This window comes from Mycteria americana, chromosome 24 (genome assembly GCF_035582795.1).
Source record: "Mycteria americana isolate JAX WOST 10 ecotype Jacksonville Zoo and Gardens chromosome 24, USCA_MyAme_1.0, whole genome shotgun sequence".
In the NCBI taxonomy this organism is placed as follows: Eukaryota; Metazoa; Chordata; class Aves; order Ciconiiformes; family Ciconiidae; genus Mycteria; species Mycteria americana.
Window position 1 is genome coordinate 5,086,764 of NC_134388.1, and position 15,290 is coordinate 5,102,053.

General features: G+C 68.3%; 1 protein-coding gene across 1 annotated transcript; it reads right to left on the minus strand.

Moving 5' to 3' along the window:
- Positions 1-4,122: 4,122 nt before the first annotated feature.
- On the minus strand, positions 4,123-15,290 carry MEF2B (myocyte enhancer factor 2B). The gene is made up of 9 exons (XM_075524381.1): positions 15,129-15,290; positions 7,670-7,749; positions 7,261-7,464; positions 7,061-7,189; positions 6,808-6,970; positions 5,742-5,887; positions 5,064-5,175; positions 4,877-4,967; positions 4,123-4,435 (listed from the first exon to the last, which is right to left on the minus strand). The coding sequence occupies exons 2-9, from the start codon at positions 7,721-7,723 to the stop codon at positions 4,123-4,125; spliced, it is 1,212 nt and encodes a 403-aa protein (XP_075380496.1). The 5' UTR covers positions 7,724-7,749; positions 15,129-15,290.

The window sequence follows — 15,290 nt, forward strand, 5'->3', positions numbered from 1 at the left end:
CCCGGGGGTAGGGTGGGTAGAGTCACCCCGCTCCGCTCCCCGGCCGGTGCAGGATTATTCCGTGGAAATGAAGCAGAAATCGGTTATTTTTTAATTAAACCAAAAATCCCCCCCCCCGCCCCGCCCCGGGTGTTAACACCTCCAAGCTCCAAAGTGGCTGGGAACGGACGCCCCCCCCCCCCCCAACACACACACTCCGGTGCACCGGGATTTACGGTGCGCGTTGAAAAATCGGTGGCTGCAAAAGCGGCTTCGCGCAGCGCCCGGCGGGGTTTGCGCCCCAAATCCGGCCCTGGGGAGGGGAGGGGGGGGTGGGAGCAAACCCCCGCCGACACCGGGCTGCCGAGCCGGGACCGGGCCGGTGCCGGGTGCGCGCCCCCCCCCGCGCCCCGAGCCCTGCCCGCCCTGGGTGCGGGCAGCCCCCGGCCCGGTGCTGCCGGGGAGGCCGCCGACTCCGTGCTCTCCCCTAATGAGCTCCGCTTATGCATTTCCCCCTCAACGAATATTTCTCCCGGCGGGGCTGGGGACCGCCGAGACGCGTTGCCCCGGCCGCCCACCGCCCGTCCCGTCCAACCGGGGCTTCACGGGGGGCCGGCCGGTTCCTCCCGGCCCCCCCCCCGGGCCAGGGGGTAGCAGAAGGCCGGGCCTGCACGTCGGACACCCCAAATCCTGCCACCGGCCCCGGAATAACCATGCCCGGCGGCGGGGTGCGACCCCCGCCCCCGGTGGCAGTGAGACCCCCGGGCTGCCCGGCCCCGCCGCCGGGGCCTCCCCCAGCAAAAGGCCCTCGGGCCGGGCCCGGCTCCCCCAGCCCCCCCGGTACCGGCGGGCCCGGTGCCCCCCTCCCCCGACGATGGGGGTTGGGGGGGGGGGGCGTATTTTGGCTCCTTGATAACGTTTTGATCAAAAATTCATTACGAGGCGCTCGGCGCAGAGCCATGAATATTTCAGGGCTTTTGCAAAACAACAAAGTGGGTGTTTGGGGGAGGATACACGGGGGGGAGGCGGGGGGCGGCAGCCCCCGGTGCCCGGCTCAGCCCCGGTTTGCTGCGGCGCGGAGGGGCCGGGCACCCCCGTCCCCTCGGGGCCGGGGCCGCGCTCCCTCGCCCCCAGCCCGCGGCTCGTTCCCCGCCCCGTTATAAGGCGTGAAACGGCTCCGGGTAACCCGGGACCGGACACCGGACACCGGCCCCCGGTTGGAGCGGGCGGCCCGGCCCGGCCCGGCCCGTCGGGTGGCTGCAGGGACACGCAGCGCCCAGCCCCGGCTGAGCCCCGGGGCCATCGCGACAGCCCGCAGCCGCCCCGGCCCTGCCCGCCCTCCCGGGGCTGCTCCGCGGTCACGCGTGGCCGTGGGGCTCCGAGGGGCCCCACCTCCCCCGGCTCCCGCAGCCCGGGGCAGGGCCGGTGCTCTCCCGGCGGGGGCAGAGCCGCCTGGGTGGGGGCAGCAGGGGGACCCCATCCCCAGCCGGGATGTCCCCACGACCCCGAGGGACATGGACCACCAGCCCACACCCCCCCCCTCGGGCTGGGATCCGACGACACGGGGCTGGGGAGGGGACAGTCCCCCCAAAACCAACCCGTCCGCCTTTTCCCCAGCAAGGGAGCACCCTGACAGCAAGGTCCACAGCCCCCAAATCGGGGCGCAGGACCCCGACAGCATATCCCCGCCCAGCAAAGGGAGAGGTACCGGCACCGACCGGGAGACAAAGCCCCACCAGCTCCGCAGCCCCGAGCACCGGAGCCCAGCGCCCTCCCGGAGCAGCGCAGCCCCCGCCATGCTGGGCCTGCAGGTAACTGGGCTTTACTGGGGCAGTTCCCTGGCCAGCTGGGAAGGGGACACAGAGCCACAGAGAGGGGGAGATGGCCCAGACTCCTCCACCGTGGACCAGGACCCCGTAGGATGGCTGGGTGGGGGACACAGAGCAAACGCAGATGCTCTGTCTCTTCCCACTGTCATCCCGAGCACTGTCCCCCCACCCCAACAAAGCTGGGGGTCCCTGGGTGCCACCTTTGGGTCCAGTGCAATGGGGCATCCCACCGTCTCCGCCACGCTGGGGGCACGCTCGGCAGGTAGGAAGGGGCATCAGGCTGGGGGCAGAGGGCGAGAGGGGCCTCCCTGCAAGACCAAAGCGGGTCTGGGGGCACCCCAGGGCACCCCCCCACCCCAGTTTAGGACCTGTCACAACAACGGGGTGTTACTGGACCTGCAGGCAGCCGGGGGGATGCACGGCTCCGGTCAGCTCCCGGGTCTCCCGCCGCTGCCCTCCGGGTCCCACCGGCCGCTCCCGTGTCCCCGCGGTGGGATGCGGCGAGGCTCCCCGGCAGCCCCAGCCCCTCCCCGGGGCTCACCTCGCCCTGACATTTCCTGCCGCTCCTTCCATGCCAGCGGGTTGCCATAGCAAATCTAAATCTTACAAACAAAACGAGGAGAAAAGCCTTATTAGCATATATTCAAATGAGCCATGCAATAATGCAAACCATAAATCATGCAGTCATTGCTATTCAATCAGGGTCTCTTACCCCAGCCCCCACACTTTCCCCGGGTGTTTCGCCTCCTCCTTGCACGCAGAAGCCCCTTCCCAGTCCCAAGGGTGGCTCGGGAGGGGACCCGCCAGCCGGGGGGGACCTGGGCCGTGGCCGGATCCAGCCCTGGGCTGTTGGGGCTCCGTACGGCCCCTAATCCCAGCCGGTATTTATGTCGCTTGCTGGGCTCTATTAAACGGGGCAAACTCTTCCTAGGATTAATCTCCCGCCATGTTTTAATCTCGGGGCTCAGCCACCAGTAATCCCCCCCCCACGGGAAGGGGCCAAGTTCAGCGCTGGCGAGCGGCCGCTGCGGAGGGACCCCCATCCCTGCCTGATCCCAACCTGTGGGTGCCCAGGCAGTGCTGGGGGGAATCCACATCCCCCCCTCCCCAAGACCAGAGGACGATGGGCACTGCCAAACCCTGGTGCCCCCCTCCTCGCTCACCTCTCAGCAGCGTGGCCGTGGCCGTGGCCGTGGCCGTGGCCAGCACCCCGCAGGCCCCAGGGGATGCTCCCCCACCCCAGGGAGCAGCAGAAACCCCAGCCCAGCCCTGAGCTATAAGAGACGCAGCTCAGCTGAGCTGGACCAGTCCCACCCCCCCACTTACTTAACCCCCCCACCGACGCCGATCTTAAGAGCACAGGAGGGGTTTTTCCTCCTCCCAGCGCCAGGCTGTGGCACCGAGACCTTATGAACAGCTTTTTGGGGTCTCCCAGGGAGCCGAGGAGTGGGAGCAGCACGGCTGGGCCCCAGGGACCTGGTCAGAGCTGGGGGTGTCACCTGGGGGTGGGTGTCACCCACCTTGCTGGTCGGTGACCCTGGACAGGCAGCTCTGAGCCTGGGGGACACGGGAGACAGCAACGCTGAGCTGAAGGGGGTCAGGGCATGGGCCGCTTCTTCCTCAGGGGACATTAATGACCTTCCACCTCGTTAGCCACCCCAAGTCATGCTGCCTGACCCCAAGAAGCTCACACGAGACACCCCGACACCCCCAGCTCTTTATTGGTGAGAAAATAATAAATAGAAAAGAGCCCCTGGGCCGGGGGAGCAGCACCCCCCACCCCCGGCTGCCTCCCTCCATCCCTCCCTCCTGCCTCGCTGCGGGACCCCGGCAGCCCCCCCCACCCCCCGGCCGAGGGCAGGATTGGGCCAGGGGTGCGCAGGGTTGGACCCACTGCTGGTGCTCTCAGTCCTGCTGCCACCCCGTGGCATTCCCAGGCATTCCCGCTCGCTGGGGACACGCTGGCGCAGGGACGGACGGACGGACGGGGATGTACAGTGTCCGGCACCGGACAGGGGACCGGGGTAGAGCTCCTCGCCCGTGGGGTCCTGGCCTCGCAGGGGGCTGGGGGTCAGAGCTGCAGGGAATGGGGGGCCGGAGGCGTGGGGGGGGGACACCGGGGTGGGGAGGGGGTTTGCTGGGAGCTGCAGCCCCAGGGTGGGGGACCAGCACCCCGCGGCAAGCCCTGCGGCACCGCTGACCCCCCGGCAGCATTGCAAAGGGCGTGGGGGGCTTCCCGGGGGTCCGAGAATGGGGGCGAAGTGGGGGGCTGCTCCCCCAGGCTCGGCCCCCCCCCTGCACCCCGTCAGCCTCGCTATCTCTGCCAAGCGTCCATGGCCTGCGCCCGCCGTGCAGGGGCAGGGGCCCGCTGCTCCTCCGCCAGCGGCCGGGGGGGGCCCAGGGGGTAGGGGTACCCCTTGGCGTAGTCATCCCGTGGCTGGAGGTCTCCGGGGCCTCGGGAGGCTTCGCTCAGGGAGGCCAGGCTGGCCAGGGGGGGCTGGGGGGAGCCCGAGGGGCAGCCCAGCCCCGGGGAGACCCTCTCCGACTTGATGCTGATGGCTTGGTGCTGCGGGGAGGTGCCGGGGGCTGGGGCCGGCTCTTCGGTGGGGACGATCCGGCTGCTGACCCTGGGGTAAGAGGGGAGGAAGAGTGAGGCCGGGTCCTCCTGCATCCCCTGCCGAGGCGCATGGGGTGGGGAGAGGCCGAGCTCACCCCCCCTCTCCTCCCTAGCGGTGCTGAGACCCCCCAAACTCACCTCACGTACCAGCTCCGACCCAGCCGGGCACCGGCCACCCACCCACGCACCTGGCACGGCTGCTGGGAACCTGGTGCGTGACGGAGGGGGGACACGGGGGCCAGGCCCCCTGGGGAAATCCGGTTCAAAATAGGCTCTGCCGACAGCAGCGGGTGGAGGGGGGGAAACCCCATGCACCCTGGTTTTGGGGTGAAGCTGGACAGACCCCAGCATGGCGGGTGGCACCCACGGGCGCAGCAGCTGCTCACGAACAGGCTCATCCCCAACCCGCGCTCCCCCTGTCCCCCACCCCACCGCCGTCCCCCGTCCTTACCCCAGCGTCGCCATGTCCCGTGGGTGCTGCCACGCCGTGGGGCCGGGCTGCAGGAAGCCGGGGGGCGGCGGGGCCTCACCAGCCCCGAACTCTGCCGAGCAGGAGACCGAGAGTGAGCAGGAGCTGGGGGGGTGTCTGTGGCCGGGGGAGGTCCGCGTTGTCCCGGGGCTGAGGGGCCAGGACTTACCCGCTTGGGCCGGGGTGAGGAAGGGGAAGCCGGCGAGGCTGTGGCTCGGGACGCCGGCGCTGCCCGGGGCGAGCACAGGGCTCAGGGTCTGCAGAGCGGGGTACAGCGGCCGCTGTGGGAAAGCGGGGTGCCCCCCGTTAGGCTTCGCGCTGCTGACCCCTTGGGGGACACCCCCCCCCCCCCCCAAGCTCCTTCCCGTGCCCCCCAGCAAAGCCTTGGTGTCAGGCGGAGGAAGAGGAGGTGGGAGCGGATCAGAGAAGCTCCTCGCTGAATTTGGGGAGGGGACATCCCTGTGGCCCTGGGGACACCGGGCACGGTGACTTGCTGGGAAATGCAGCGAGGCTGGGGGGTCCCCTCACCGCCTGCCCTGCTGCCCCCTCCTGTGGTGTCACTGCTGGGGAGGGGGTGCCCAAGGCCACCGAGCATCCCGCTGGCACCGACCCCCAGGAGAACCCCATGGCCAGGGGGTCCTGACCCCCTCCCTGGGCAGTAGAGGCACCCCAGGGACCCAGAGCCAGCCCAGCCCGGGGGGCTACAGATTTGGGGGGGCTTTGCCTCGCACGCAGGGAACACGTCCCAGCGATGGGGCCACGCTGGGGCTGGGCCCCCCCCCCCCCCCGGCAGCGCTGTCCCCGCATGCCAGCCGCAGAGCCGGTGTCCCCCCCCCCCAGCACTCACCGCCGCACTGCCGCCGCTCCGGCCGCTCGCCAAACTGCCGTGGGCTTCGCCACGCCGGCCCTCCGCCCCCAGGTACAGCGGCGGGGGTGTCTTGGTGGCCAGGGCTCGGTTCAGGCTGCCGGCAGGAAAGAGGGGGTAGCCGATACCTGGACAGACAGAGGGACAGAAGGATGCACAGGGTGGTCCCAAGGGATGTGGGGTCCCAGGGGCTCCGGTCCTCGGGGGGATCCCCGTGGCTGCGGCCAGCGGCCCCGGTGCCCTTGTCGCCGCGGGCGGCTGTGCGTGCATGCACGGTGCCGTGCTCCGGCAAACCCACTTCCTGCACGAGGCCGGTGGCGCACCTGGGGCTGCAGTGGCCGCCCCCGGACCGCTGCGGCCGCACGCTGCGAGCGGAAACGGCGCGCGAAGGTGGCGGCTGGATCCAGCCCCGGGGCCAGCAGGCTGCAAACCTCCCCGGCCGGACCCTGCCGCGGGGAGCACCCTCGCCCCAGCTCCCCACAGAGCGGCTGAGACCTCCTGTGGGGACGTCCGGCGTGCCTGGGGCCACCACGCCGTCCCCTTCCGTGCAGACAGGGATGCCGCACGCCCGCATCCCGCGCCGGGAATATTGCCCAGCCGCTCCCATGCCACCTCCCACCCACCCAGGGGGTTTCCGCTGGTCAAGCCCCAGCATAATTTTTTCCAGCCGCTTTCCTGCCGCGTGGCCCCGGAGGCACCCGCGTCCATGTCACCACCCCGGGCCGGTGCCGCACGGGAGGCAGCTGTGGGCGTGGGGTGCCCAGGGTGCCGGGGCCAGCCGGGTGCCGGGTGCCGGCAGGGTGCAGGAAGCAGGTGGAGGGAGGCAGGGGACAGTGTTTCCACAGCTGCGGCGGTGCTACCTGCCCACGCACCCGCCCCAGCCCCGCTCCCGGTAAGTCCCCGGGAGATGCTGCGAGAGGAGCTTTGCATGTGGCGCCCGGCCGGGAAAATCCCCGCGGGGCTGGCGGGGACGGGGTGCCCATCGTGGGGACCTTCTCCCCCGCAGCCGGCTCCCTGCAGCACCCCTGGACCTTGGGGCTGAGCCTACCTGGGGGCAGCGGCCCCGGTGAGCGTCCCGGTGGCTTCGGTGCTGCCGGCTTGAAGGCGGGAGGGCGGCCCTGGCCCTGCGGGGAGCCGCTGGCGCTGCCCAGGGATCCGTCGGCGGCCGGCGGGGAGCTGCCGTAGGCTGCCTCGGGCAGCGGCACCGGGCTCTGCAGGGCGAAGCGGAGGTGAGGGACGGGGAGGGGACGGGGACCCTCGGGGACCCTCGCCCCCCGCACCGCAGGGCGGCAGCGACTCACGTAAAACCTGGACCGTGCCACCGACAGGTCCATGCCCTCGCTCAGCCTTTGTGCCTTCTCCCCAGGATCCGGCCCCTCGTCCAGCTCCAGCTCGTGGCTCTCCAGCCCCAGCCCCTTGCGTTTCAGCGTCTGCGGGAAACGGGGCGGTGAGCGAGGTCCCGCGTCCCCCCCGGTCCCCCCCGGCCGCCCCCCGCCGCTACCTCGAGGATGTCGGAGTTGGTGCGGCTCTCGTGGGGCTCACTGTACTCCGTGTACTTGAGCAGCACCTTGTCCATGTCGGTGCTGGCGTACTGGAAGAGGCGGTTGGTGCTGTTGAAGATGATGAGGGCGATCTCGCAGTCGCACAGGACGCTCAGCTCGTACGCCTTCTTCATCAGCCCGAATTTCCGCTTGGTGAAGGTGACCTGCGGAGCAGGGAAGGGAATGGGATGCTGCACCCAGGACCCCTGGGTACGGCCCCAAACCCTCCTCCCGGGTCCTCAAACCCCCTCCGGCTCTGGAGGATCCGACACCCGTGGGGAAGGTGGGAGCGGAGCGGCTTTGCCTCCCTTCGTGGCCTCGTGGCTCCCCATCCCCCTCGTCCCCACCTCGTCCCCGAGCGGCTCCTACCTGCCGGTTCCGCTGATCCAGTATTCGGCTGATCTGTATTTTTTTCCGGCCCATTTTCTCCTCCTACACTCGACGGGGGGCTGGAAGAGAGCGAGAAGCCCCTGAGCCCCCGCAGCCCAGGGCTGGCCTGAGCGAGCGTCCGCCCCAGCACTGCACGCGCCTCCTCGCCCCTCCGGCTGCCAAAAATAAGTTTCGCTGAAAAAAAAATTTTCGGAGGAAGTTTTGGCATTTTTTTTTTTTTTTCAGCAAAGACGGTGGCAAACTGAAAAATGAAAAAAAAAAAAAAAAAAATTGGGAAATTCTGCTGGGGCAGGAGGGGGAAAAAATCCCCTTAGCTCTGCCCAGCTGGTTCCACCGCCCCGGCTCCATCACCCCCACCCCGCACCGGCCCCGGGGACCAGAGCACCTGCACGTGCCGGCCGGAAAGCCGCGGTGCCGTTATGCCAGGCCCCTCACCGGGAGCACGGGATCAGTCTTTGCATTCCCAAGCACCCACCGAAAGCCGCGGGGGCCGGCCCGACCCTGCCCCGTGCACCGAAGCTGTTCACCGGCGGGTCCGTCGGATGGGGAGGGCGGTTATAAGGGAGGCCGGGCTGGCTGCGGGGAGGGTCCGTAAAACAAAAGGGCTGTTTTTAGGTTCAAGGTTTTGTTTTTTTTTTTTTTTTTAATTTTTTAAAATTTTTTTTCTAACGTGAACAGACTAAATTTGACCTCCGCCATTCGCAGGTCAGGAAGTGGCTGTACGAGGAGACAGCAAAGCGAAACCACCCACCTCTTCGGGCCACGTGAGCCAGCGGTGGGAAGGGCGAGGGGTCGGGGGACCCCGCATCCCACTGCAGTTGCAGGGTGCCAGCACCCATCGCAGCCTGGCACGGGGCTGTGACACCCCCCGTGACATCCCCCTGATGCCGCAGGGACCCGATTCTTGCTCCTCTTGTTATCCCCCAGCGCCGCTCACCCCAAAACCCCTCTGGGATGTCCAGGTGCCGCTGCAGCCCGGTGCAGAGCCATGGGTGGCATCGAGACGCTCCCAACGGGACCCTCGCACCCGGCCTCTCCACCTCAATTTGGGTGCAGACCTGGCTCAGCTCAGTCCCCGCCGGCGGGGCTGGGAGCTCTGTGCTGTGGCTCCCCGGGGACGGCAGGCACCCCGGCAGCCCCCCCGAGCCCGGCCAGCAGCCCCCCCATGGCAGGGATGCACCCCGGGGGTGCAGGTTGGGGACCGGCCGTCCCTTCGCTCCCCCAATGCCCCAGCTTGTCCCGCTTCCCCCGCTCGAGCACGTTGCCATTTACCATCTTGCTCAGCTGCTATATTTAGCTGATCAAAACTAATTTTAATTTATGGAAGGAAATTGCGCTGCCGTTCCCACGGCCCCGCTGCCACCCTGTGTCCCGGGGCCCACGCACGACACCAAGGTACGGGGGGGTGCCGAGACCACCCCGGCCCCCCTCTCCCCCCGGAAAAAGCCAACGATTCCCTGGTGAAAAGGCAGAGGTTTTCCCAATGATTTCTGCCGCCCGCGCGGGGCCAAGGCTGCTCCTGCCCTCCCGGTGCCGACACCTGCGGCACGGCATCGGGCCGCGGCACTCCCAGGTATACGGCTGGGGCTGCCCGGAGGGGTCAGCTCGTGCCTGCCCACCCCCATCCCACAAGCTTTAATTTGGGGTGCAGAAACAGGAGCTGTTCCCCGGGGGGGGAGCTCCGGCTCGCAGCTGGGTTTGGCCCGTTTGGGTCAGGGGGTGCTTGTCTGGCTGCGAGTCCCCGCACAGCCGCACCCCGGGGGGATTTTTAAAGGCTCCAGGGTGCTGGGGACAGAAGGACGTGTCCCCCTGTCTGCAGCAAGGACATGAAATGCTGCCAAGGGCCCCCTCGGCTGGGGCCACCACCCCCAGCTCCTCAGCTGCTGCGGCACCCCGATGCCCTGCTCCAGCACCCCGGTTTCCAGCCGCGTGGGAAGCACAGAGGGAGACGGTCCCTACATTGGGACCGATCCTGCAAGCCCCTACCTGGCCCCAGCCTGCCCCAATGCCCGGCCGTGGCCCCCGCTCTGTGCTGCTCCGTGGCAGGGGACAGCAGCCCCCCCCGGCGTACCAGCACGGCTCTGAGCCCCGGAGGAGCCGCATCTGCCCGTCCATCCGGGCAGGGTGCTCCGGCAGCGGGGCCCGGGGGTACTGGCACCCACTAGGTGATGCTGCGGGGGGTATCAGCACCCATGGGGCGATGCTGCGGGGTCCCCAGGGGGGTATCAGCACCCATGGGGCGATGCTGCGGGGGTCCTGGGGGGTACCAGCACCCATGGGGTGATGCTGCAGGGGTCCTGGGGGGTACCAGCACCCATGGGGTGATGCTGCAGGGGTCCTGGGGGGGTACCAGCACCCATGGGGCAATGCTGTGGGGTCCCCAGGGGGGTATCAGCACCCATGGGGCGATGCTGCAGCAGCCCCAGGGGGGTATCAGCACCCATGGGGTGATGCTGCGGGGGCCCCAGGGGGGTATCAGTACCCATGGGGCGATGCTGCAGGGGTCCTGGGGGGTACCAGCACCCATGGGGCGATGCTGCGGGGTCCCCAGGGGGGTATCAGCACCCATGGGGCGATGCTGCGGGGTCCTGGGGGGTACCAGCACCCATGGGGCGATGCTGCGGGGACCCCAGGGGGGTACCAGCACCCATGGGGCGATGCTGCGGGGGTCCTGGAGGGTACCAGCACCCATGGGACGATGCTGAGGGGGTCCTGGGGGGGTATCAGCACCCATGGGGCAATGCTGCGGGGGTCCTGGGGGGGTACCAGCATGCATGGGGTGATGCTGCGGGGACCCCAGGGGGGTATCAGCACCCATGGGGCAATGCTGCGGGGGTCCTGGCAGGGGTACCAGCACCCATGGAGAGATGCCGTGGGGTCCCCAGCCCGGGCAGGGGTGGGAGGCAAGGGGAAGTGGCAGCCGCAGCACCGCCGGGCCAGGGGAGCCGGGCACCCACCACGGCCGGACTCGCGGCAGGCTCACTGTGGGCCGGGCACGGGGCGGCTCGTGCCCTCGCTGGGGAAACCGTCTGAGGCCTCGTGCAACACGCGGGGCGGTTTCATCAGCCGCCTCCCCGCGCAGCTCATTAGGGCTCCGCTCCTCCTGGGGCATCGCCTCGGCCGCCCGGCCACCGTGGCCATGTGGGACCCGCAGGGCCACGCGCAGCCCCGGCCGGGCCACCGCCGCCACCAGCGCCGCGCCACGTGCCGAGGTCTTGCAGGACGGGCGCAAGGTTTGGCCCGGCTGCGGGGCAGGGGGGAGATGCTCTCCAGGAGCGGGGTACGAGGCGTTTTGGCTCGCTGCCTCCTCGGGGTTCGGTGCCTCGGCCGCCGCAGTGCAGCGGGGCACGGGCGCTCGGTCCCCCCCGGGCAGGCGGTGAGGGCTGGGAGGGGAGGGGGGACTTTCACTCTGGATTTTAATTGCTGCGCCGGGTGATAAGGTGATAAGCAGCATTACGGCTGCAGGCGATTATCGCAGCCGGCGGTGACGGGCACGGCAGGGCGGCTCTGCCCAGCGTTGCCACCCCCATCCCACGCTCCAGCAAGGTGGCATCCTCCAGCCTTGACCCTGTGGCCAGGGACAGCATCGAGGGGGCAACCCGGCTGCCGTCAGGAGCCGGCGTCCAGCGAGGGCTCGTGGCTGGGGACCCCTGAGCAGGAGGGAGTGGGGTTGGGGTGCCAGCCCTGGAGAAACCCCGCAGCCTCTCATTGCACTAGCCTCCACCGGGCCCCACCTCGCACAAACGGCTCCTCATTAGCGTGGCCACGATGGGGACCCACGACACGGTCCGGCTGCAGGGACGAAGCACCTTTCGGCATCGTCGTTACAAACGAGGCCAACAAAACCCAGCGCAAGCAAAGCTCTCGAGCCCTCAAAACCTTTCAGACGCTTTCAGAGAGGAGACGCTTTTCCCTGCCTGCGCCGGGCAGAGGCTCCCGCGCTGCCTGGCATCCCGCCGGCCTCCGCTCCCTCCCACGCGCGCTTATCTTTAGCCCGGGCTCTCTGCTCGCTCGCACGCACCGAGCTTGCTTCCACGCCCAGGCACAGCCCCTCGTCCCCACTGTCCCTTTGCCAGCACCCACAGCGAGGTGTCACCCCGACCCCTGGGCTGCAATGAGGTTTATAATTAACTCCCCGGATCCTCTACATCTTTAGGGGTCATTTGCATCAGGCCAGAGCGTGTAAACTTCCTATCACGGCTCCTAATTAGCGCGCCGAGACGAAGCGAACCCCTTGAGAGCGATGTGTTTTTCCGTGTGCCGCAGCCCTGGTGCGGTGCGGGATGCTCAGCACGGTACCGGGGGTCCCGGCACTGCCACCACCTTTACAACCTTCTTCATCCCTAAATGATTCCAGAAATGTTAAATCCCCCAAGTTTATCCTAAAATCAAAGCGGGTGGGTTATTTGGCGTCCGAGCGCTTCCCTAATAACCCCAGGTCAGGGTCTCTGAGCTCCCCAGCGTTTCATCCTCCCACCTCTCCCATCCCCATGGGAGAAAGCAGCATCGACGCAGAAACTGGGGGAAAAGGCCTTTTTCACCAAATTATGGGGATTTTGTCGCAAATCTGAAAGCTGGGGGTGGCTGGGTAGAAATGGAGGGGGAAGAAAGCAGCCAGCAAGTACCCGCTGTCGGCATTCGGCAGCTTCCAAAAAGCGTTTTGTTGGAGAAAAATATTGATTAAAGTGGGAGAAAGAGTTTCCAACCCATCTTTCACAGGGAGAAGAAGCGAGCTTGGCCAGGAGGGGAAAATCTGAGCCAGGAGCAGCGAAATCCGGGGCGGGGTGGGGGGGGAGGGCAGGCCAGATGCTGCCTCGCCGGGGCTGGGAGGGCAACGGGCTGGAAACGGGGCTTTAAGGACCACCCGTCATGGATGGACACGTGGCGCTGGGACCACCATGGGCCGCATCCATCCCTGGCCGGTGCTGCCCTGCTCCCAGCTAGGGACGCGGCCCCGGCTCTCCCCGGTCCCCGGGGAACGGCAGCGCTGGGGCCTTGCAGTGCGAGCAGCATCCTGAACCCGACGCAGGGAAAAGTCAAAGTTTACCAGGGTTTCTGCCGGGGGTTGACAGGCCCTTCTGCTTTTTATAGGTTGTTTAAACAACTAACCAGTATAAACCAGAGTGGGACCAGCAGCGCGGGAAGGGGAGTGGGGAAGGCAGGAGGAGCCTGCTGGGAAGCAGGGGAAAGGAGAGTCCGGAGGGGATGGGGTGCTGGGGGGCCTTGGGGACTGCCGGGGCACCAAGGGCACACCAGGGCATTGAGGACAAGGGGTTTGCCTCCGCTCACCGCCTTCCCCATCTCACAAGCATCAGCCCACCACCCAGCAAAGTCCCTGGGTGCAATTATAATTCATCGATCTACCCCCATCGCAGCCCGGGGCCCAGCCATGGCATCGCCCTACGCCTCTCCAGAGCCAAACCCAGGCTTGGGCTGGGCTCAGGTGGACCCGGCCACCATCCAGCCCTGGCCCCGCGCTGGCTCCAGCCCTGCTTGGGGTGACACAGACCGAAAGTCCCGCCAGCACCCAGCACTGCCGCAGCCCAGTGCCGTCGGGCGAAGCGCGGCGATGGGCGGAGGCTTTTCGGTTCCAAAATGACTGTGTGGAAGGAGGAAGGATTGAAACGTCCCCAAAAAACGAGGCAGCTCTTTCCCTTGGAAAGACAGACGGACACACGGACCCCCTCCGGGGCTCAGACCACCTTTTTTGCTCAGTGTCGGCAATGCCGCTGGCAGCAGCCGAGGGAAGAAACGTGCTGTTCCCACGGGGCTGGGCCGCCCCAAGCTGCAGCTGGGCATTAATACGGGAAACGATGCTCGTTGCTGCTTGACGGTTTGCTGGGGGCAGCCAGAAGTTGCTGACGGCTGGCCTGAGCCCATCCCCGTGGCGTTAGGGCTGCCTGGCTTACAAACCTGGTTTGCTCCTGACAATCCTGCTGTAATTCTTGTGAAGAGGAGGGAAATCCAAGGGTCTTAAATACACTAATTCCCCCCGTTCCTTCTGGACACCCCCACGGCAGCGTGGCGTGCCAGCCTCTCCAGCCCCCTTGCTGCCGGGATGCTTCTCCCGGGTGTCAGCAGGAATCCCTGTCCCCTCGCACCACGCAAAGTTTCCCAAACCCGTTTTCCCTCCCCGCTGCTGTGCCGGCCGGCTCTCCGCACCGGGCTGTCATCAATGCCCCAGGCTTGGCGGTGAGCGGGAACATTTGCCATCCTAAACCAAACCTGGGGCCTGAATCTACATCTCAAATCCCCCCCCCCCACACCAAGCTACACAGGTCTCCCCCCCACACGTCACCCGCCTGTGACGTGTCCAGCTGGCGGCCAGCGACATGGAAAAGGCCCAGGATCCGGCTCCCCGGCCCGGTCGCCCACGCTCCCTTCCCAAACCGGTACCCGATGCCCCAAGGGATGTGCGTGGACCGAGGGGGCGCAGCCCATCGTCTCCCCGGCGCAGGTCCCTGCCTTCCAGCTCACCCGCCAGCTGCCACGTTAATTCATTACCTGCGAAACCCCATCTCCAGAGCCAGCGGCTCTGGGAAACTTTCTCTCATTAAAGGAGTAAAGCCCCGGGGACGGGGACTCGCTGGCAATCGGCTGCAGCGGGCAGGAGGATTCGGCAGAGGATCCACCTCGCTCTCCCCGTGGGGACGGGTGACGGAGGGAGACTCACGTGCGCTGGGACATGCTGGAGATGCCACACGCTGGCAAGAGCCACGGACGGGTCCCATCCCCACCCGGGAGCGGTAAGGAACCGGGCTGCAATTCAGGGCGTACTATGAACCGCCAGACCGGTACGACACCCCGGCGAAGCTACGGTGACATCGGGCCCTGGCCCTGCATCGGGGTGTCCCGGCTCTGCGTCACCGGGCAGCGTTACAACTTACTCCACGTCGAGCCAACAGCCCCGCGGTGCCGTGCCTCAGTTTCCCCTCCGTGCAGCGGGCTCAGCCCCAGCGCCCGAAGGCCTCGGCGGGCCCGGGGGTGGCGGGGAGGCGGCCGGCGGGGCCGGGGCAGGGCGGCTGCCATCCAGGCTGCACTTTTGGGTTAAACCCGGGCGTTCCTCCCTGCACAGAGACGAGTAAAAATAACCGCCCCGAGCGCGGCGCAAACCACAGGCTTTTTATAGCCCGCCATCCCTAGACGGCGGGGCGGGGGACGGGGCTCCGCCGTGGCCAGGGCAGCCCGCGGGGCGCCGGCCCGGCCGCACCGGCACCTCCCCGGGCCGGCCCCGCTCCCCCAGCCCGTGCGCCCCGACGGGGCGGCCGGCTGGATCGCGTGGGGCCGCCCGCCGCGAAGGGGAGCCCCGTCGGGACAGCGGGACGGGCCTGGGGGAGCGCGGCTGCCACTGCCCCCCCCTCCCCGGTACCGGCGACACCGGAGCGGGGCCGCGCCCCGGTTGCGCCCGGGACCCCCCTCCCCACCCCGGGGCACGCACCTGGACGCCGGCTCTTCCTCCTCGGCAGCTCCCCGCCGGCTCGGCCGCGGGTGCCCAGCGCTGCAGCGGAGCCGGCCCGGCCCCGGTGCGGCCCCGCCGCCGTCCGGTCCCGGTCCGGTGCCGGTCCCGATCCGGTGCCGGTCCCGATCCGGTGCCGGTGCG

Excerpts from the sequence above, each read along its gene's own strand:
- MEF2B (XM_075524381.1), bottom strand. The coding sequence starts at position 7,723 with ATGGGCCGGAAAAAAATACAGATCAGCCGAATACTGGATCAGCGGAAC. Across the intron at positions 5,176-5,741 it reads GGAGCGGCGGCAGTGCGGCG|CGGCCGCTGTACCCCGCTCT; the intron begins GTGAGTGCTGGG and ends GCTTTCCCACAG. Across the intron at positions 4,436-4,876 it reads CGGGACATGGCGACGCTGGG|GGTCAGCAGCCGGATCGTCC; the intron begins GTAAGGACGGGG and ends CTCTTACCCCAG.